General features: G+C 43.7%; 1 protein-coding gene across 2 annotated transcripts in view; it reads left to right on the top strand.

Moving 5' to 3' along the window:
• LOC105009335 (collagenase 3-like) overlaps window positions 1-9300 on the top strand; it is a 33897-nt gene extending 24597 nt beyond the window's left edge. Inside the window, exons 1-10 of one of the 2 annotated variants that reach the window (XM_029119971.2) lie at window positions 1774-1883; window positions 5171-5415; window positions 5685-5833; window positions 7399-7527; window positions 7657-7818; window positions 7992-8127; window positions 8244-8377; window positions 8600-8759; window positions 8868-8971; window positions 9119-9300. In XM_029119971.2, coding sequence (XP_028975804.2) covers window positions 1782-1883; window positions 5171-5415; window positions 5685-5833; window positions 7399-7527; window positions 7657-7818; window positions 7992-8127; window positions 8244-8377; window positions 8600-8759; window positions 8868-8971; window positions 9119-9219 — 1422 coding nt within the window. In that variant the 5' untranslated portion in view covers window positions 1774-1781 and the 3' untranslated portion in view covers window positions 9220-9300. Of the gene's footprint in view, window positions 1-1773; window positions 1884-5170; window positions 5416-5684; window positions 5834-7398; window positions 7528-7656; window positions 7819-7991; window positions 8128-8243; window positions 8378-8599; window positions 8760-8867; window positions 8972-9118 lie in introns of those variants that run through there. The other variant, XM_034292148.1, reaches the window with a different exon arrangement.
• The last annotated feature ends 14368 nt before the right edge of the window (window positions 9301-23668 follow it).

Here is a 23668-nt window from a genome sequence, read left to right as displayed (position 1 = left end):
TCTATGAATGTATTGTGCTATATAAATAAACTAGCTTGCTTTTACTTTTCGTGTCACAATACTCCCTGCTCCAGTTTCCTTATTAGGTCATTTAAGTCTGATAGTCATGATGTGGGCGTGGACCCAAAAGGTCCCACTAATGGATTCTTCCTCCTTACAGTGAATTACTTATTTAACTTCCTTGACCTCTGTTTCCAGTACATAAACTACTTCGTCTGGTTCTGGGCTTTTCCCTTTAGGTTGATTAATCATGTATTTTGGGACTTCCTGCCGTTCATCTAAGTGAGATTATTCCATATTTGGATATCAGCACTCCTCCTTCACTTCAGATGAGCCTTTCTTAGCGATGTCCTTTCTGAGTATTGCTAATTATTGTGCCACATTTAACTATTCCTACTCTGATACGGGTCATTATGATGAACAACAGCAATGCTATTCCGATCGCTAGAGCTACCACGACCGCAGTTCCTTTAACCTTTACCTATGCCTTGTATAGTTGCTCCTATCCTTAGGGTTGATCTAATTATGGAGCAACTTGTTCCTGTACATGAGAGAAAATTATCATTGTATAATATCAATTGGAGCCACTCCTGTGCTGTTCCTTTCAGGCCAAAATAAATGGACAGGGGTGACTTTGTTTTATTCTCATTCATTGCTAAAGTTACTTCTGGATAAGATCTGTCTTTGTAGGGTCGATCACGTTTGTGGGTAGAAATACTTAGGTCCATCTTGATTTGCGAACGTTAGGGAGCATTTTTTATAGTTTTGTATTTTTAAACATTTACATACATTTTATTTAACAGAAAATCCCTGTCATGTATATTCTTTCACTCAGGCTAGAAAAATTGGCCTTCACAATCCATATTGCTGTTGTTGTGTAATGGATTCTCACTATGACTTGATGTTAGCTATCTCAGTTAGTAATTTATTTGAAACATATTTTTTTTTCCATACAGTAACTATGCAAACAGTACAATACGCCGCACAATAAGGGACAGCTGTGAAGCAAAGTTTTAAAATACCCTTAACTGGGGCAATACTGTGTGTATAAAACAGAGCCCAAACAACACGACTTCTGGCACTGTCTAAATACTAACTGCATTGCTAGTCGTCTTAACATTAAACTGTTATATCTGTTAATCACAATCTATCACATCTTTTTGGAACAACAAGCTGCATATACAAGTTATTTTCTTTCTTTAAACTTATAAAATATTGGGTATAATTATCATATTCTACACATTTTTAACTACACATAATTCTCTGATCAGGGCCATGTAAATTGGTGAGAATGTTTAGAACAATTCGGTACATAAAATGTCACTTGTCTGACTTTGTTGATATAACAATACAATGAGTTGGATTTATTCAGATTTAAAAAAAACAAAAAACAGAGCTTGCTTTCTTTTATTTTTAGCCCTCCCAAACTAATTTTATACAGAGTGTAGGTGGTTGGTACAATAATACATGGCAACAGGACGTAGGAGTAAAGGTTGATATTTTGCTGTATCAGAGTAAACTATAATATCAACTGTCTTTGACTCACTTATTTATTGCACAAGTATTAAACTTAACATGATGAATATGCTTGAATCTGGACAACTTATTAAGTAGGTGTTTTTGTCTTTAGTAAACCATGAGTTGGTTTCCCTTCCTCTTGTGTTGTGATGGGAAGATTTCACACCCATGACTCATTATTATTACTTAACTCTCCAGGATTAAGAGTATATAAGATGTTCCCTGATCAAACACCACAAACCAGATTCTATTAAGGATCAAACATGAAGCCTGTCAGTCTGTGCCTGATACTGGCCAATATGGCATTAGTGGTTTACTCTTTGCCAATAACGGAACCTACAGAAGAAGATTATGCTTTTGGAGAGGTATGCTTTTTGTTAAATCTTATGACTGGAGGGACATTAAGACTTTTGAAAACATAAATGATTACAATGGAACAGATGTGAACATGTAACTTAACTTGGCCTTGTCATTTAGTAAGTATAGAAAATAATGTTTCTTCAAAGATTTACCTGGTTAAATGTAGGCAAATGGATTGGAATGTTAATCATATGAAGGTGTGTGAACTATGTAAATCCCTGCTTAGTGGCTATACACAGTTAATTCAGGGTTGTACAGTAAGGATGGCCCGATGGCCAGTAGAAACACCAAGTGGATCTCGTCATTCTATGGCCCAACCCGTGCCAGTAACTTTCTCATCACATTTTCAGTTCTACATATAGTCTGTCTTAGTCTAGCACTGACTCTACTGTTGACAAACATGAAAGTTACCAGGAAAGCCTAGTTCTGCTGGGCCCGCGATTAGAAGGGATAAATGTTGTTGTCATGCGTGGATTCGATCTGTGATTTCCTATGTGGTGGACTGCATCTTTATACACTGTTAGTCCACTACACTATTTAAACAGTGGGTGTTGTTGCTTGGGATACGTGCGTAGAGATGTGGTGTCTGTATACTTCTGCCTTGTTTAGTTAGTCGAAACTCCACGGATCTCGAAACTAGTTTCTTATATTAGCTAATATCCAAACCAACAACAGGTATGCTACACTATGTTCAACGTTTTAAATTACCAAAATATTATTCTAGATAGCAGGCTAATAGCTATACACTAATGAAAACAAAGACTCTAATCACTCCATGGGTGGTTCCACTATGTTATGTGAACTAGGCTATGTTAATCAAAAACAGAGAAGAATGTGTTCTTTGCCGGTGCCGTTTGTCCACCGAAATATAACCGAAAACTGTTTTATTTTAGGCTTACTATAAAGTAGCTACTGATGCTTGTAGCCAGAAAAGTTTTAGTCTATCCCGGAACAAATCCTAATGCATCATTTGTTTTGTCCGCGGCAAGGATCAAAGGCCGATTGCCTAACCACTACGCTGTTTATCATGGATAATCAGTCACTCCTGTATTCACTCAGTAAGACACATTCGCTCTTCTAGAGATGTCCACACCCAAACATCTATTTAAAACATTTTACGGATAAGCCTTGCATTCAAACTTTCTCAACTCAGTTAGCACAGTCACAGATGCACTTATTTCAAAGCGGTTTGCGCTGGGCAGCCGAAGTGTTGCATTTCACGTGTCTGAAGATCAATACCCACATAGCCAATACGCTACGATCTGCGTTTCTGTTGCTTCCCCGTGCGCATGGTTAATAGTGATATTTATGGTGACCAGATTTCTGAAATGAAAACCGGGGGGGACATTTCCAGTTCGCCGATCAGTATATCATTAAAATATTACCATATATATACCATGGAACACAGTGAAGACAGTCATCATCAAGTGGAGAAAATATGGCACGACAGAGACATTACCAAGAACTGGACATCCCACCAATATTTATGAAAAGACAAGAAGAAAACTGGTCAGGGAGGCTTCCAAGAGGCCTACAGTAGCATTAAAGGAACTGCAGGAATTTCTGGCAAGTACTGGCTGTGTGCTACATGTGACAACAATCTCCCGTATTCTTCATATGAATGGGCTATGGGGAGGGTGGCAAGACGGAAGCCTTTTTTTTTTACAAAGAAAAACATCCAAGCCCGGCTGAAGTTTGCAGAAACAAACATCAAGTCCCACAAAAGCACGTGGGAAAATGTGTTATGGTCTGATGAAACCAAGGTTGAACATTTTGGCCATAATTCCAAAAGGTTTGTTTGGTGCAAAAACAACACTGCACATTACCCAAAGAACAGAGTCAGGGTGGAGGGAATTATGAACAGTTCCAAATACCAGGCAATTTTGGCACAAAACCTTCAGGAGTCCTTTAGAAAGCTGAAGATAAAGAGGAGGTTCACCTTTCAGCACGACAACGACCCAAAGCACACATCTAAATCGACAAATGCATGGCTTCACCAGAAGAAGATTAACATTTTGGAATGGCCCAGCCAGAGCCCAGACCTGAATCCAATAGAACATCTGTGGGGTGATCTGAAGAGGGCTGTGCACAGGAGATGTCCTCGCAATCTCAAAGATTTGGAGCGCTTTTGCAAAGAAGAGTGGGCAAATACTGCCATGTCAAATTGTGCCATGCTAATAGCTCCTACTCAAATAGACTGAGTGCTGTAATAAAATCAAAAGGTGAATTAGTTAAAGGGTGTGCACAGTTATGCAACCAGGTTATTGTGAGTTTAAAAAAACGTTTTTCAATTGAATTGTCCACGTTATAGGTCACATTAAAGGTGGAAAAGGTTCTGACATGATTTCCCTTTGTCCCATTCTTTTACATCACAAGAACCTGGCATTTTAACAGGGGTATGTAGACCTTTTATGTCCACTGTATTTAGTCTAACAGGTACATCACAGTACAGAAACACTACAGTCAAGACATTTGTATGAACTGAACAACCATTCAGTGGTCCTGGTATTCTGGGTTGCATAAGAGCAGAAGAGAACATGAGCAAAATGTCTTCTCCAGTCTTTCTCCTCTTCCCTTCACTCATCTTCTCTTTCTTAATTTCCACCTCACTCTTCTACACTCACCTTGCTTCCCTCTTTTTACTTCCTAATGTTTCCTTTTCATTCTCTTCTTCTAACTCTCCAATCTTTAATAATATGTAGTACACTATTACATTAAATACTTTGGTTAACAGATTCTTAGTCTATATAGCTATCGTTATCGTTAACGTAATTGCTACAGAATATTTTGCATATATTCTGCATATTTTACAGAATGTTGCATGCTAAAGCATTATTATTTAAGTTGGTGCCAAGGCATGAAGTATGGTCTTTGCTAAATTATATTGCACAAATATTCAATACAAAACTTTGTAGACTAAATTTGTCAGGGTATTTCTGAGGTGGGCTACAAAAAACCCAGTGAAATGTAAGCAATCCATCAATTTTGTTTCCTTTATAGGATGTGCTTCTCTCTTCAGAATTACTGTATTAATAAATGGCTTTTTAAAAATAACATAACAACAACATTTTTCCCAAGAAACAACGCATACTATAGCATACCAACCTACAATATACACGCCCTGATTGACTCTAATTTATTTAAGAAATTCAAGGAGCAATGAGAAAAACTTTAACGTAGAAAATGATTCCTATGAGAGCTTCATATATTCATCACTTTATATTCATAGGACATTAGTATGGTACCATAATTGGCTTTCATACTGACATCATGCTATCTGTACTTACTGTAGACGTACCTGAAAAGGTTCTATAACCTGACAGAGGAGACCGGTCCAACATCCAGACAGGGGCCAAGTCAGAGGAGCAGGAAGGTCCAAGAGATGCAGAAGTTCTTTGGCCTAAAGTTGACAGGAACCTTGGACTCTGAGACTTTGGCAATGATGAAGAAGCCACGTTGTGGTGTACCTGATGTTCAAATTGGGCACTTTAGTACCTTCAACAACCGGAAGTGGAAGACAAACCAGCTTACCTACAGGTGAGGGGTGAGACAGACAAAGTTGACCATGTTAAATTGATTGTCAGTCAAAAGATTATTGCTTAGTAATGGCAACACTAATAAAGTTGTCTTTAAACTTTGAGAAAATAATTTGTTTTAATCATCTCATTAATTTGGAGATTTGTTTGTATTTTCAAGCTATACACAGAGGCACTATGAGTGATAGTCCTTTTCATGTTTAACTGATGACATTTTGAACATTGAAAACTGTTTCCTGATGTTGACTGTTGGTGCATTGTGTTCTTCAGGATTGAGAACTACACACCTGACATGTCTGTGGCTGAGGTGGACCAGTCCATAACGAGAGCACTACAGGTGTGGGCCAAGGTCTCCCCCCTGAGGTTCACCCGCATCTACCGTGGTACTGCAGACATCATGATCTCCTTTACGAGAGGAGGTACGCAGTCTTGATTTGAAGAGTTAAAGGAATTATTCTTGATTTGGTTGTATTTGAAGGCTTATGGTGTCAAACTCCACAATAAGCCATTGTTAAGTTCTGCCTGAAGTTAGCCTAACTGGCATTGTCAAAATGAATGAATTGAAACCATGCACTTTAACACTAAGACATGAGCTACATTTAAAGACGAAATTACCTCTTAAAACACATTATGATTGCTTAATTTACCTCAAACAACCTGCCAGTGTTTCCATCCCAATGCTTTCTTCTTATTTTTGCAATAGAATTCCTATCTGTAATTGCAATGATACTTCCTATTTTTAAATACACATATACTTCCTACGGTTACCTGTCAATATTGTATTGATCTGTAAAAGTATCAATCTGCATCTATTTCCTTCCCCAGAGGAAAGTCCTGGCATGTCAGGCATGCCTTCTCTCCCTCATGTGTAGCATGTACACCTGTTTGTGATTATTACCCTCACCTGTGTTCCTCATCACTGTCCCTATTTAAGTCCTTCCTTTCCTATTGGGTTTTGTCAGTTTTATTTGGTTTACACGCCAGTGTAACTATTTTCAGTTTTGTGTGTTATTTGAATTTTGTTAGGTCTTAGTTATTTTTATAAAATGTCCTCCATTCTCCCAGTGCATGTGTCCTGCCTCCTGTTGCAATGTCATAAATATTTTTGTGTCTCTTGGTAAATACAAACGCTTATCATGTGCTAGCTGGATGCTAGCTGGATGTATCATAAGCAGAAGATTAAAAACTAGCTGCTATAGTGAAACATTTCTAAACTCAGTTAACAATAAAACAACAATAAAACAATAAAACAAGTTTTTGGATTACTCAAAATCAGTAAAGTAATTGGATTGAATAGATGTATGGATTAGTTTCCTATTAAGAGTTTTACCAATTGAAAGATATTGTCTTACAATTTCTTTAACATAAGGTTATATACAGCTCTGGAAAAATGTAAGAGACCACTGGACCTTTCTCTTTCCTTTACAAAAAAGTTTTGAGTGAGGAACAGAAGCATTAAATTTGCAGTGGTCTCTTAATTTTAACCCCTCTGTGCCTCGTTCAAAACCTTCCTTTTTGACTTTTTGGGAAAAGGAATGAAAAAAGTTAATTTTTTCCGGAGCAGTATAGATGGCCACATACAGATTTTGTCTTTTACTTTATTGGTTATGTATACAGTGAGGGAAAAAATAATTTTATCCCCTACTAATTTTGTACGTTTTCCCACTGACAAAGAAAAGATCAGTCTATCATTTTAATGATAGGTTTATTTGAAATATCTGGCAGGCCTTTTCTACCATGTTACTTGAAGAGGATCTTTGTCTGCACCATGAGCACTCAGTACTAGTGTTCCAAAGCGGTCTGATCTAGGCCCTCTTCTCTTTGAAAACCAATATCCTTGGCTACGTCGCATCATCACACTGCTATGTTCACAACCTCTGAAACCTTTACTTACCAGAGTATCCAAAACATCCAATATGTTACTCCACAACACATTTGTGGTAATCTCTGATAGCTCCTACTATGATTTCTCCCATTTGTGTAGATCATGGTGATTTCAACCCCTTCGATGGCCCTGGTAGCATCCTTGCCCATGCCTTTGCCCCTGGCCCTTACATTGGAGGAGATGCCCATTTTGATGATGATGAAAACTTCAGCTTCAGCTCAACCAGAGGTAAGACATTCACAACAACATGGAACATTACTTTATTTACCTTGTTACAAATGTAGGACAATCCTGGGTGTTATGTCATGAAAGGGACCCCAAAAGCATAGATGTGTAGTTATGGCTTTTCTTATATAGGGTACAACTTGTTCCTGGTTGCTGCCCATGAGTTTGGTCATTCCCTGGGTCTCAGCCACTCTAATGACCCTGGAGCACTGATGTTCCCAACATACAGCTACAGAGACCCCAGAACCTTCTCTCTGCCTCGTGATGATGTCAATGGTATCCAGTACATCTATGGTCGGTATTCCAATATCGTTTGTCCTTTTACTCTCTTCAGTCTAATATTGTTATTTTTCAATTTGTTTGCCTCATAAAAAAATACATTATATGATTGATCTCCAAATAAATAAATAATGAGACTTGTTCATTTCATACTGGAACTTGAACGAATGTGTCTCTGCGTCCTCCAGGCCCAAACCCAGATGTGAACCCCAAACCAGACAAGCCAGACCCTACATCCCCTTCCACTCCAGATGCCTGTGACCCCTCCCTGGTTCTGGATGCTGTCACAACACTTCGTGGAGAGAAGATGTTCTTCAAGGGCAGGTACAGACCATCATGTAACCTACATGCATGAAACGCTTTCTCAGGAAAACAAAATGCCGAATTGTTCATCTATGATCTAGCACTACAATTTGCTAATGTCCTCTATTGATCTTCAGGTTCTTCTGGCGTAGCTACTCTCAGAACAGCCAACCAGAGCAGATGCTTATCAAGACCTTCTGGCCTGAACTCCCTGAAAATATTGACGCTGCTTATGAGAGAATCCTATCTGACAGAGTGTTCATATTCAAAGGTATGAGACGGTCACTAATTGCCCCAAATTATTCTTGGTATGTCTGTTGTCTTGATAACATGTCTTTATAAAAACAATTGAGGCTCCAGATGAATTAGCACTAGCCCCATAAAACATTATTAACCTACAGGCTACAACATACTGTACATTAGTATCATAAACCAACTGAACCTGTTTATTTGGAGCCTGTATCTTCAGTAATAATACTGTATGTTCCTGCAGGTCGTAAGGTCTGGGCTATCTCAGGTTATGATATAGTCTCTGGCTATCCCAAGTCCCTGAAAAGCATTGGTCTACCACAAACTGTAAAGAAAATTGATGCTGCCCTGTATGATGAAGGCTCTAGCAAAACCTTGTTCTTTGTTGGTGACTACTACTACAGGTCAGTGGTTTATAGAGTACTATTATAGTTCTATGTACTATACATGTGTTGCCATCCAATATTGATTTGAGAAGTATCACAATCTCATGACTTTTTCTGTTGCCATAGTTATGATGAAGAAAAGAAAAGGATGGACCAAGGTTTCCCCAAGCGTGTGGATGAAGGGTTCCCAGGCATGACAAGCAAAGTGACTGCAGCCTTCCAAGTCCGAGGTGAGTGTGAAACAGCAATCCAAACATACAAGTGTGCCAAGCCAAGGAAAATGTTAGTCCTTCTTATTCATATACCAGATTTATTTAGTATTAAATATTTGTTAGAGTGGCATGTTGCTGACCTCTCTACCCTGACTGTCTTTTCAGGATTCACTTACCTCTTCAGTGGTCCCTTAGTGTTTGAGTATAGCATGTGGACAAGAAGACAGCGCCGTGTTCTGGGAAACAATTACTTCCTGTCCTGTTAGAACATCAACCTTCGTCTAAGTAGTAGCTGTGTGGCCAATAAACAATGTAGCCATATCCCAAACTTTCTTTCTAATATAAAGTTGCGTTTGGTTCGATGTTACAGATTTGTTTTCTAACAAATATTCTTGTTACATCTAATTATCTATTCATGTTCCTAATTTATTTGACTTGTTTCTCGATTCAGTTTTAACCACAAAATGTAAAACTATATCAACTATATTTATTAACCCAAACAAATTTATAATTTGAATATTTAAATAAAAGTGATGTTATTTTGATATCTGTGTCATAGGTTTTGTTATAGTGTATTTTTAGTGGAAACATTGTACACAAATTTATACACGAGTATGTAAAACTGAAACAGGACCGGTGGCAGAAATGTATTTTTGGGAAGAAGTTAGTAATTTTTATAGTTCATAAAAAATATAAGTCCAAACGTAACTAGCGATCTAGTGATCCGTTTTGCGTCATTACATGGGGAAAAAAGTGAGAAGATAATTATCTTTCATTTTATTGTGTTTTATTTCTAATTTTTTGGGGGTGCCTATATTTTTTACCTTCTATTATTTATTTATTTCATTATTTTCAACCCAATTACAGTGTAATTTGATAGTAAAGGCATGAAAGTGCATGAGGAAATACATTTGACACAAAACTTCATAATGCTTTCAAAAAAAAATCTTTATGCTGAATGGCAGAAATGTTTTCCGAAAACAATTTGTTTGCCTTTCAAACAGATGAGTTTTATAAATAGTGACCCAGAAGTCTGTTTTTATGTGTTTTTACTGTAGCCAGAGGGGTTGTTATTACCAGGATACATCATAATAGGTTGTATCTGTTACAGAAATGAATCTAGGACCCAAAATGTCCAAGTAGTGAAATCCGGCCGAAATCCCCACAGTCTACTTAGGGTGGCTGAGCAGATTCAACTTGGCACCACCAACCATTTAAAAAGTAATAGCAAGGTAAACTATGCAGTAAACAAGAAAAGCAAACTTTCCATAGGGGAAAAAGATGAGGAGGAAATAGGAACTTCTCTGGTTCAGAAAACCTAACATTAGAACAAAACAAAAACAGAACAAGGAGAAGATTGGGTGCACCCATGTCTATAACTCCTGTGAAACAAATGAAAAACTAGGATCTATAATCGTTCAAACGTGCAGAAAAAAGAAATGCTCCTGATCAATATCCCAGCTGAAATAAAAAGACTTCGCGATAATAACGGTTTACACATGTGAAAACTCTCCCATTCCTTTTGGCAAACACCCATCATTGAATAAACATAACCGTTGCATGGATGCTCATAATTTTTTTTAAATTTTTTTTTTAAATATATATATTTTTTTAATTATGAGCACCGTGACGTCGCCCGGTATGGCGCAGCCGGGGCCCCACCCTGGAGCCAGGCCCGGAGTTGGGGCTCGTATGCGAGCGCCTGGTGGCCGGGCCTTCCCCCATGGGGCCCGGCCGGGCTCAGCCCGAACGGGCGACGTGGGGCCGCCCTCCCGTGGGCTCACCACCCACAGGAGGGACCATAAGGGGCCGGTGCGAAGAGGATCGGGTGGCGGTCGAAGGCAGGGGCCTAGACAACCCGATCTCTGGACACGGAAACTAGCTCTAGGGACGTGGAATGTCACCTCGCTGGCGGGGAAGGAGCCTGAGTTAGTGCGTGAGGTTGAGAGGTTCCGATTAGAGGTAGTCGGGATCACCTCTACGCACGGCTTGGGCTCTGGAACCACACTCCTTGAGAGAGGATGGACTCTTCACCACTCTGGAGTTGCCCATGGTGAGAGGCGGCGGGCTGGTGTGGGTTTGCTTATAGCTCCCCAGCTCTGCCGCCATGTGTTGGAGTTTACCCCGGTGAACGAGAGGGTCGTTTCCCTGCGCCTACGGGTCGGGGATAGGTCTCTCACTGTTGTTTGTGCCTACGGGCCGAACCGCAGTGCAGAGTACCCGACCTTCTTGGAGTCTCTGGGAGGGGTGCTGGAAAGTGCTCCGACTGGGGACTCTATTGTTCTACTGAGGGACTTCAACGCCCACGTGGGCAACGACAGTGACACCTGGAGGGGCGTGATTGGGAGGAACGGCCCCCCTGATCTGAACCCGAGTGGTGTTCAGTTATTGGACTTCTGTGCTAGTCACAGTTTGTCCATAACGAACACCATGTTCAAGCATAAGGGTGTCCATCAGTGCACGTGGCACCAGGACACCCTAGGCCTCAGGTCGATGATCGACTTTGTTGTCGTCTCATCTGACCTGCGGCCGTATGTCTTGGACACTCGGGTGAAGAGAGGGGCGGAGCTGTCAACTGATCACCACCTGGTGGTGAGTTGGATCCGATGGCGGGGGAGGAAGCTGGACAGACTCGGCAGGCCCAAGCGTACTGTAAGGGTCTGCTGGGAACGTCTGGCCGAGTCTCCTGTCAGAGAGATCTTTAACTCCCACCTCCTGGCAGAGCTTCGACTGGATCCCGAGGGAGGCTGGAGATATTGAGTCCGAGTGGACCATGTTCTCCACCGCCATTGTCGAAGCGGCCGCTCGGAGCTGTGGCCGTAAGGTCTCCGGTGCCTGTCGAGGCGGCAATCCCCGAACCCGGTGGTGGACACCGGAAGTAAGGGATGCCGTCAAGCTGAAGAAGGAGTCCTATCAGGCCTGGTTGGCTTGTGGGACTCCTGACGCAGCTGACGGGTACCGACAGGCCAAGCGGGCTGCAGCCCGGGTGGTTGTGGAGGCAAAAACTCGGGCCTGGGAGGAGTTCGGTGAGGCCATGGAGAAGGACTATCGGCTGGCCTCGAAGAGATTCTGGCAAACCATCCGGCGCCTCAGGAGAGGGAAACAGTGCCCTACCAACGCTGTTTACAGTAGAGGTGGGCAGCTGTTGACCTCAACTGAGGATGTCGTCGGGCGGTGGAAGGAGTACTTCGAGGATCTCCTCAATCCCGCTGTCACTTCTTCCATTGAGGAAGCAGAGGATGAGGGCTCAGAGGTGGACTCGTCCATCACCCGGGCTGAAGTCACTGAGGTGGTCAAGAAACTCCTCGGTGGCAAGGCACCGGGGGTGGATGAGATCCGCCCTGAGTACCTCAAGTCTCTGGATGTTGTGGGGCTGTCTTGGTTGACACGCCTGTGCAACATCGCGTGGCGGTCGGGGACAGTGCCTCTGGGATGGCAGACCGGGGTGGTGGTCCCTCTTTTTAGGAAGGGGGACCGGAGGGTGTGTTCCAACTATAGGGGGATCACACTTCTCAGCCTCCCCGGGAAAGTCTATGCCAGGGTTCTGGAGAGGAGAATAAGGCCGATAGTAGAACCTCGGATTCAGGAGGAACAGTGTGGTTTTCGTCCGGGCCGTGGAACACTGGACCAGCTCTATACCCTCTACGGGGTGTTGGAGGGTTCATGGGAGTTTGCCCAACCAATCCACATGTGTTTTGTGGATTTGGAGAAGGCTTTCGACTGTGTCCCTCGTGGCATCTTGTGGAGGGTGCTTGGGGAATATGGGGTCCTGGGTCCTTTGCTAAGGGCTGTCAGGTCCCTGTACAACCGAAGCTGGAGCTTGGTCCGCATTGCCGGCAGTAAGTCAGACTTGTTCCCAGTGCATGTTGGACTCCGGCAGGGCTGCCCTTTGTCACCGGTTCTGTTCATAATTTTTATGGACAGAATTTCTAGGCGCAGCCAGGGGCCGGAGGGTGTCAGGTTTGGGGACCACACAATTTCGTCTCTGCTCTTTGCAGATGATGTTGTCGTGTTGGCCCCTTCTAACCAGGACCTTCAGCATGCGCTGGGACGGTTTGCAGCCGAGTGTGAAGCGGTGGGGATGAAAATCAGTACCTCCAAATCCGAGGCCATGGTCCTCAGTCGGAAAAGGGTGGCTTGCCCACTTCAGGTTGGTGGAGAGTGCCTGCATCAAGTGGAGGAGTTTAAGTATCTAGGGGTCTTGTTCACGAGTGAGGGAAGGATGGAACGGGAGATTGACAGACGGATCGGTGCAGCTTCTGCAGTAATGCAGTCGATGTATCGGTCTGTCGTGTTGAAGAAAGAGCTGAGCCGCAAGGCGAAGCTCTCGATTTACCAGTCAATCTACGTTCCTACTCTCACCTATGGTCATGAGCTTTGGGTCATGACCGAAAGGACAAGATCCCGGATAACAGGCGGCCGAAATGAGCTTTCTCCGCAGGGTGGCCGGGCGATCCCTTAGAGATAGGGTGAGAAGCTCGGTCACCCGGGAGGAGCTCAGAGTAGAGCCGCTGCTCCTCCACATCGAGAGGGGTCAGCTGAGGTGGCTTGGGCATCTTTTTCGGATGCCTCTGGAACGCCTTCCTGGGAAGGTGTTCCGGTCCCGTCCCACCGGGAGGAGACCCCGGGGAAGACCTAGGACACGCTGGAGGGACTATGTCTCCCGGCTGGCCTGGGAACGCCTCGGTGTCCCCCCGGAAGAGCTAGAGGAAGTGTCTGGGGAGAGGGAAGTCTGGGCATCCCTGCTTAGACTGCTGCCCCCGCGACCCGGCCCCGGATAAGCGGAAGAAGATGGTATGGTATGGTATGGTTGCATGGATCATATTGCCGGTAAGACGAAAAGCCAAAAGAGTTTTCTGCGTGCCGTTTGCTTTGAAGGCCAACACGGCTGGGATGCTCAGGACAGATCGGATTGAAGGCTCTCCTCGCGGCACGAATTGTAGGCGAAATGTCAGGAGCGATACGGAGAGGTTGATCCTCGTATTGAAGCTGGCCTTTGCGTCTAGCAGCGGTCAGAGTTGTAGCGACGTCTCTAGAGCGATGAATCTTGATAATAACAGGGCGAGGCCGACCATCCGAAGGAGTACCGAGCCCTCGGTGTGCGCGGTCAATTGCGATATTCAGGACTGTCAACTCAAGCAGTTTTGGGATGAAAGTTTCAAAGAAAAGTATGGGGTCACTTCCCTCAATGGACTCCTTGAGGTTAAACAGTGAAGAACAAGTCCTACCTGTCAAAACCATAGCTGTGGGGTTCGCATACAGCACCTTGATCATATGAATCTAAGAGGACCCCAGAGCCATGAGCTTCAACACTGACCACAAATATGGCCATTCCAGACAATCAAAGGCTTTCATAGCATCTAGGGAAAGAACCGCGGTAGGAGGAGTCAACGAAGATGACCCATGTATTATATGGAGTAACCTCCTAACACTATCAGATGCTAATCTAGTTCTAATGAAGCCTGTCTGGTCACAGTTAACAAGTTTAGTCATGGCTGGCTGGAGCCTCCGCGCGAGCAATTTAGCATACATTTTTAAGTCAGCATTTAGAAGTGACCGATAATTTGAACATGTCTTTTTTAAGCAAAAGCGTAATAACTCCAATATTTACATCTCTGGAAAAGGACCCCCTCTCAATAGCGGCTTGAACCATATAAAAGAGTCGGGGGCCCAAACTGTCCCAGAACGTGGTATAAAATACTGGTGGAATTCCATCCAACCCAGGCGATTTACCGCTACACATATCAAGAGCAGCCTCCTTAAGCTCATCAAAAGTAATGGGGGTATTTAATTCTAGAGAGTCTTCCTCAGACAGCTTAGGAAGCAGTATTTTGTTTAGAAAATTGTCACAAGTAGTCTGATTATGTGATATCTCAGAGCTATATAAATCAGTGTAAAAGCTGCGGAAAGTAGCTTAATTGGACTTAAATGTACTGATATCTGTAAAATGTTCATTAGTACCGAAATCTAAGGGCTAATAAACGGCTGGGTCTAGTCCCATTAAAATAGTACCACTGTCGCGTCCTATGAATAAAAAATTTGGCCCGCTGTTTCATAACAGCATTTAGCTCTTTTTTCACAAGGTCAAATTGAAGCCTAACCTCCTCATCATAACTTTGTTGTAATAGGCTATCTAATGCTGATAATTTAGACTCTAAATTGTGTAATCTGGATGAACCAGCTTTCCTTATGTTGGAGGCATAACATACAGTAAAATTCCTAATAAAACCTTTAACAGCATCCCAGACTGTCCTCTAGTCATCCACAGAACCTTTATTTATATTTACAAATTCTGATAGTTGACTTGAAAACTTGGTTTTAAATGCTTCATCTCGGAGTAGCGTGGTGTTAGAACGCCATCTAGGGGCCCGAGCTGGATTAGAATTTAACAACACAGATGCAATCACTGCATTATGGTCAGAAAAAGCCACTGGTAATTAGCTAACATTAACAATATTATAAAACAAATCTCTTTAACACCAGGATTTAAGACACGCCAGAGATCCACCACCCCAGTATCATTGATCCAGGAACTCAAAGCCTCAGAAGCATATTTTTGATCTAAATTTTCGGAATTTCCCTATCTATCAACTGAACTATCAACAGCACCAATTTTGAAGTCAGAGAGCTCCAGCAGTACCTTAGTGATCTGTTCATAAAATTATTTTTCAAAAGTATTAGGGGCATAAATTGAGACGAAGGCAACATTTCTATTTTCTATATGAACTTTCGCAACTTATTCTGCCTTTGCGGTCTGCCCAAGTATCCAACAACTTAAAGCGCAAATTATGCTGACATATGATTGCCACACCTTTCGATTTGTTTAAAGCTGACGAGTAAGCAATTACATGGAAAAAGCAATTAGACATGCGATTTGTATCCCTTTTTAACAGATGAGTCTCTTGAAGGAAGGCTATATAAATTATTGGTTTCCGCTAAAAGTCCAAAACAGCAACCCGTTTCACTGGGTTATTCAGGCCCCTTGCATTAACATAGCCAGAGGTTCTCGACAGGGATGCCCCCTAAGCCTGCTTCTTTTTGCACTCTCGCTAGAGCCACTGGCCCAGACAATACGCATAGATAAAGGTATCACCCCAATCACAATGTGTGGGACTTAAATTTTCCACAATGCCACGAGATAGATTCGCTGGTGGACTTGCACTTCTGAATTTTAAGCTATATCACTGGGCTTTTACACTACGTCCCCTGCTTAGCTGTATAATGACAAAATGAATGTTTCGTGGCGTTCCTCGGAGGGAAATATTGTTCTTCCTATGAAGTTAAATGAAGTTTTATTTGCCAATATTCCTCTAAAAAAGTGTACGCTCCGTTTCGGTCCTTTAGTGTCACACGCTCTGTCAGTCTGGAGAGCAGCAGAAAAAGCTTGTAATATCCGTTCTAATTGGAATCCCTACTCTCCTATCTTTAATAATGATGGTTTGCTAATTGGTAAGCGCCCAATAAAGATGGGCCAGTGTCGACAGTGGTTCCACAAAGGAATTCACGTCTTGGGTGATTTAATGGGTGATAAAGGCCTTCACTCTTTTGAAGAACTTTCCATTTAATTTAACCTTTAGAGCTCTACTTTTCTTTTTTTTTTTACTTACAGTTGAGGGCAGCCATGAAGGCTTATGGGGTCCCTTGGTTGGCTCCTCTTAAAGACCACCCTTTACTTAAAGTGTTATGTGAGACTCGGGGAACAAGAGGTTTGGTTTCTAAATTATAAAAAAAAATTCTGGAAAAAATGCATCCTCCTCTGACAATAGACTCTTCATGGCGGGCAGATATTCCGGACCTTTCCCCCAGTTTTAATTGGGACAGTGTTTGAGTAATGGTAATGCATGCCTCAAGGAATCCGGATCATCAACAAATCCATTAAAATTGTATTCATAGGACTTATGACTCCACGTAAACTCTATAGTATGAAGCTTAAACCTGATCCTAATTGCACGCTGTGCCATACATGGGAAATTTGTACTTTTTTTCAAATGATTTGGGAATGCCCTGGGGTTGCTTATTTTTGGAATATGGTTAAAGAAAGTTTGTCCACTTTATTAAATGTTTCGTCCCCTTTGTCCCCATCTATTTTCATTTTAGATGATCTCTCTGATATCCAACTTAACAAAACTCAGAAACGAGTGTTTTTAGCTGGTTTGACAGCCGCTAAGAAAATAGTAGCAACAAGATGGAAACCTCCACATTCTCTTAATAAGCAGTATTGGGTTCTCACATTTATAGATGATGGTGTATCTCGAATTGTCCACTGCACGCATTCATGGCGCGAGGGAGGGCACCATTAGACTCTGGGCCCAAACATTGGAAAAACTCAAGGTTTTACTGAGTTGAATTAATACCCCCCTTTCTCTGGTTTTATGGCCATTTTATTAAATTTTTTATTGTTCTTGTTCATCTGGTTAATTTATGTTTTTCTCATTATTAATCATTGTGCAACTGTCATAGATTACTTTCGGCTCTACTTTACTGGTTTAATTATTATTATCATTATTATTTTTATGGATATTTTCTAACAATTCTAATAATCTGTAGTACTTAAATATATTTGTGTATATTTTGATATTTTGATGAATACTCTGTATGTTTGTTTATTATTTATTCATTATATATTGTTTTTCTGTATCTTTGTTATCCCACTGATATAGTACCCTATATATTTTTATTTTCTAAATTATTGATTTATTCATTTTAATTTCTTACTGGTGTAATTGCTGATTGTTTGTCTTCGTCATTTATGTCATGTTTAAACGATGTTAAAACAATAAAAATTTGATTAAAAAAAAAAATGTTTATGTAAACAACATTTTTATACAAAATGTTTGATTGTAAACTACCTAAATCAGAGAAACAAGAATTTGAATCACACCTAGTGGGAAGCCAGTTACTCTATGTGTTGATGGGATTCACGGCAACAAACGGCAACCCTCCCCAGGGATTGTGTTTTTTCTGTGGGGAGAAACTGGCTAACAGCTCGATGAAACCGGCGCACCTCCAGAGACATCTCAGCACCAAACATCAGTGTCATGTTGGAAAACCACCAGACTTTTTCAAGAGAAAACTTGCTGAGTTTAGATCATCGCAGGAAACAATGCGAAAAGTCTCCACAACATCAGCCAAAGCGCTACAGGCATCAACGCAGTGTCAATGCTCGTGGCTAAAGCAAAAAAGCCGTTCACGAGCGCTGAGGACCTGTTACTCCCAGCCGCTGTTCTATTAGCTGAGACAGTAAATAAAAAACGGTGCCTTTGTCTAATGACACCATTTCCCGCAGAATCGAAAGAAAGGGAGCGGATATTGTTGAACAAGTTGTGGGAAAACTTGGCGAAGCATTGATGAGTCGATCGATGTCAGTGGCAAGGCACAGCTCATTGCTTTTGTGAGGTATGTGGATATCAACGACATTTATGAAAATGTACTTTTCTGCAAGAGCTTAGAAGGGAAAACAACAGGAGAGGACCTTTTTAATGTTGTGGATAATTTCTTCATTGAAAACGAGCTGGACTGGAGAAACTGCATGAGTGTCTGCACTGACGGAGCTGCGTCAATCACAGGCCGTGTTAAAGGGCTCATGGCGCGTATTAGAAATAAACATCCAGAAGTGCAGTGGAATCACTGCCATACACAGGGAAGCACTGGCATCCAAAAATATAAGTCCTGTGTTGCATGACGTTTTGAATGACAGCATTAAAGTGATTAACTTCATTAAGTCAAGGCCACTCAATGCACGACTGTTTCACCGCCTTTGTGAGGACATGGGAGCTGAACACACACTGCTGCTACACACAGAAGTGCGCTGGCTATCTCGAGGGAGGATACTGAACAGGCTGTTGGAACTACGGGCGGAGGTGCACAGCTTTTTGTCAGAGCAAAGATCTCCATATGCCACCCTGTTTGAAGATAAAGATTCGCTTGCAAAGCTGTGCTATCTGGCAGATATATTCAGCAAATTGAATGAGCTGAATGTGTGTCTGCAGGGCAAGGACACCCACGTTCTGAACCTGTATGACAAGGTGGGTGGTTTTCTGAAGAATGCAGAGTTGTGGAAACAGGCATGTGTACAGGGGGATCTCACCTGCTTTTCTCAGGTGGATGCTTTCCTCTGCAGGGAAGATGTGAAGTCCATCATAGAAGAAACATTTGGCCAACCTGATTGTGAGTTTGAACTCCTACTTTCCTGACATTGAGGAGAAATCTGCACAGCTCAGTTGGGTGAGAAACCCATTTCTTTTGTCAGAAGAAAGGCGAAACATGCTCCCTCTCTGTCACCAGGAAAAACTCTTGGATGTGTCATCTGACTATGGCCTACGGATGAAATATGAAAACTCCACTCTAACGCAGTTTTGTGTGTGTGTAAAAAAGGAGTACCCTGAGCTGGGAGAAAAAGCTTTGCAGCAGCTACTGCCCTTTGGATCCATATATTTGTGTGAGGCCTCATTCTCCTCAATGACTGATCAAAACAAAGCAGAGAAACAGACTGGGCCTGGAAAAAAGTCTGATCACTGCTGTGTCCTCCCTGCCACCGAGGATGACCAAGATCCTCAGTGAAGCACAAGCACATGTTTCACACTTAATTATAAGTGCAACTAGAGCTGGGCAATATATCAATATTATATTGATATTGTGATATGACACTAGATATCGACTTAGATTTTGGATATCATCATCATCTTCCGCTTATCCGGGGCCGGGTCGCGGGGGCAGCAGTCTAAGCAGGGATGCCCAGACTTCCCTCTCCCCAGACACTTCCTCTAGCTATTCCGGGGGGACACCGAGGCGTTCCCAGGCCAGCCGGGAGACATAGTCCCTCCAGCATGTCCTAGGTCTTCCCCGAGGTCTCCTCCCGGTGGGACGGGACCGGAACACCTTCCCAGGAAGGCGTTCCGGAGGCATCCAAAACAGATGCCCAAGCCACCTCAGCTGACCCCTCTCGATGTGGAGGAGCAGCGGCTCTACTCTGAGCTCCTCCCGGGTGACCGAGCTTCTCACACATGTGGATTGGTTGGGCAAACTCCCATGAACCCTCCAACACCCCGTAGAGGGTATAGAGCTGGTCCAGTGTTCCACGGCCCGGACGAAAACCACACTGTTCCTCCTGAATCCGAGGTTCTACTATCGGCCGTATTCTCCTCTCCAGAACCCTGGCATAGACTTTCCCGGGGAGGCTGAGAAGTGTGATCCCCCTATAGTTGGAACACACGCTCCGGTCCCCCTTCTTAAAAAGAGGGACCACCACCCCGGTCTGCCCAGAGGCACTGTCCCCGACCGCCATGCGATGTTGCACAGGCGTGTCAACCAAGACAGCCCCACAACATCCAGAGACTTGAGGTACTCAGGGCGGATCTCATCCACCCCCGGTGCCTTGCCACCGAGGAGTTTCTTGACCACCTCTGTGACTTCAGCCCGGGTGATGGACGAGTCCACCTCTGAGCCCTCATCCTCTGCTTCCTCAATGGAAGACGTGACAGCGGGATTGAGGAGATCCTCGAAGTATTCCTTCCACCGCCCGACGACATCCTCAGTTGAGGTCAACAGCTGCCCACCTCTACTGCAAACAGCGTTGGTAGGGCACTGTTTCCCTCTCCTGAGGCGCCGGATGGTTTGCCAGAATCTCTTCGAGGCCAGCCGATAGTCCTTCTCCATGGCCTCACCGAACTCCTCCCAGGCCCGAGTTTTTGCCTCCACAACCACCCGGGCTGCAGCCCGCTTGGCCTGTCGGTACCCGTCAGCTGCCTCAGGAGTCCCACAAGCCAACCAGGCCTGATAGGACTCCTTCTTCAGCTTGACGGCATCGCTTACTTCCGGTGTCCACCACCGGGTTCGGGATTGCCGCCTCGACAGGCACCGGAGACCTTACGGCAACAGCTCAGAGCGGCCGCTTCGACAATGGTGGTGGAGAACATGGTCCACTCTGACTCAATGTCTCCAGCCTCCCTCGGGATCCAGTCGAAGCTCTGTCGGAGGTGGGAGTTAAAGATCTCTCTGACAGGAGACTCGGCCAGACGTTCCCAGCAGACCCTTACAGTACGCTTGGGCCTGTCGAGTCTGTCCAGCTTCCTCCCCCGCCATCGGATCCAACTCACCACCAGGTGGTGATCAGTTCCTCCCAATCACGCCCCTCCAGGTGTCACTGTCGTTGCCCACGTGGGCGTTGAAGTCCCCCAGTAGAACGATAGAGTCCCCAGTCGGAGAACTTTCCAGCACCCCTCCCAGAGACTCCAAGAAGGCCGGGTACTCTGCACTGCCGTTCGGCCCGTAGGCACAAACAACAGTGAGAGACCTATCCCTGACCCGTAGGCGCAGGGAAACGACCCTCTCGTTCACCGGGGTAAACTCCAACACATGGCGGCAGAGCTGGGGACCTATTAGCAAACCCACACCAGCCCGCCGCCTCTCACCATGGGCAACTCCAGAGTGGTGAAGAGTACATCCTCTCTCAAGGAGTGTGGTTCCAGAGCCCAAGCCGTGCGTAGAGGTGATCCCGACTACCTCTAATCGGAACCTCTCAACCTCACGCACGATCTCAGGCTCCTTCCCCGCCAGCGAGGACATTCCACGTCCATAGAGCTAGTTTCCGTGTCCAGAAATCGGGTTGTCTAGGCCCCTGCCTTCGACTGCCGCCCGATCCTCTTCGCACCGGCCCCTTATGGTCCCTCCTGTGGGTGGTGAGCCCACGGGAAGGCGGCCCCACGTCGCCCGTTCGGGCTGAGCTCCAGGGTGGGTCCAGGGTGGGGCCCCGGCTGCGCCATACCGGGCGACGTCACGGTACTCAAAATCTTATGCATCATTAAGGGGGTTTTGAATTTTGGATATCGTAATATGCAATATAGTGTTGTCTTTTCCTGGTTTTAAAGGCTGCATTACAGTAAAGTGATCTCATTTTCTGAATTTACCAGATTGTTGTAACTTTTCTATTATTTGCCTTTATCCACTTAGTCATTATATCTACATTACGGATTATTATTTATCAAAAATCTCATTTTGTAAATATTTTGTGTAAGTGTTTTTGAGCTAAAATGTTATACACATCATATATATACACTCACCTAAAGGATTATTAGGAACACCTGTTCAATTTCTCATTAATGCAATTATCTAATCAACCAATCACATGGCAGTTGCTTCAATGCATTTAGGGGTGTGGTCCTGGTCAAGACAATCTCCTTAACTCCAAATTGTCAGAATGGGAAAGAAAGGTGATTTAAGCAATTTTGAGCGTGGCATGGTTGTTGGTCCCAGACGGGCCGGTCTGAGTATTTCACAGTCTGCTCAGTTACTGGGATTTTCACGCACAACCATTTCTAGGGTTTACAAAGAATGGTGTGAAAGGGAAAAACATCCAGTATGCGGCAGTCCTGTGGGCGAAAATGCCTTGTTGGTGCTAGAGGTCAGAGGAGAATGGGCCGACTGATTCAAGCTGATAGAAGAGCAACTTTGACTGAAATAACCACTCGTTACAACCGAGGTATGCAGCAAAGCATTTCCTACCAATAGGAAAAAGAGGCTACAATTTGCACGAGCTCACCAAAATTGGACAGTTGAAGACTGGAAGAATGTTGCCTGGTCTGATGAGTCTCGATTTCTGTTGAGACATTCAGATGGTAGAGTCAGAATTTGGCGTAAACAGAATGAGAACATGGATCCATCATGTCTTGTTACCACTGTGCAGGCTGGTGGTGTAATGGTGTGGGGGATGTTTTCTTGGCACACTTTAGGCCCCTTAGTGCCAATTGGGCATCGTTTAAATGCCATGGCCTACCTGAGCATTGTTTCTGACCATGTCCATCCCTTTATGACCACCATGTACCCATCCTCTGATGGCTACTTCCAGCAGGATAATGCACCATGTCACAAAGTTCGAATCATTTCAAATTGGTTTCTTGAACATGACAATGAGTTCACTGTACTGAAATGGCCCACACAGTCACTAGATCTCAACCCAAATAGAGCATCTTTGGGATGTGGTGGAACGGGAGCTTTGGGTCCTGGATGTGCATCCCACAAATCTCCATCAACTGCAAGATGCTATCCTATCAATATGGGTCAACATTTCTAAAGAATGCTTTCAGAACCTTGTTGAATCAATGCCACGTAGAATTAAGGCAGTTCTGAAGGCGAAAGGGGGTCAAACACAGTATTAGTATGATGTTCCTAATAATCCTTTAGGTGAGTGTATATCGTAGTCATTAATTGCTTTTATTTCTATCTCAAATGGTTGAGGCCGGTCAGGGGGTACTTGGCTGAAAAAAAAATTGATAGGGGGTATGTCATTGAAAAAAGATTGAGAAGCACTGCAGGGCAGTCTTACTTCCCATTGTGGAGAGTCCTTGAAACCCGGATGGAATGGAACAGGTTAGCGGCGCCGGTAGCGCTCCTAAGCAAGCAGAGGCTAAGGGCGATGGTGCAACGCCATTAACGCTGACCCGCTTTGATCTCATGTCTAGCCAGATGTCCAGTTTCGACGCTTGTGTGAAGTTGCGAGGAGCAGGCTAAACTGTCAGAATACAACTACAAGTTAGATGTCAGGAAAATGAGGCTGAGTAAAAGTTGCGACAACTAGAGATAGACGATAAAGTCGCTATAGCACGGGCTGTGCAGGAAATATCACCTGCGCAGCGGTCGACCTCACTTCTACAGCCATTCAGTCAGCTGACCGGTTTGATATCACCATAAATATTGCACTAGTTCCGCCGGTTAGAGAGT

This window comes from Esox lucius, chromosome 5 (assembly GCF_011004845.1).
Source record: "Esox lucius isolate fEsoLuc1 chromosome 5, fEsoLuc1.pri, whole genome shotgun sequence".
In the NCBI taxonomy this organism is placed as follows: Eukaryota; Metazoa; Chordata; class Actinopteri; order Esociformes; family Esocidae; genus Esox; species Esox lucius.
This window is presented reverse-complemented; position numbering and strand designations above follow the sequence as displayed.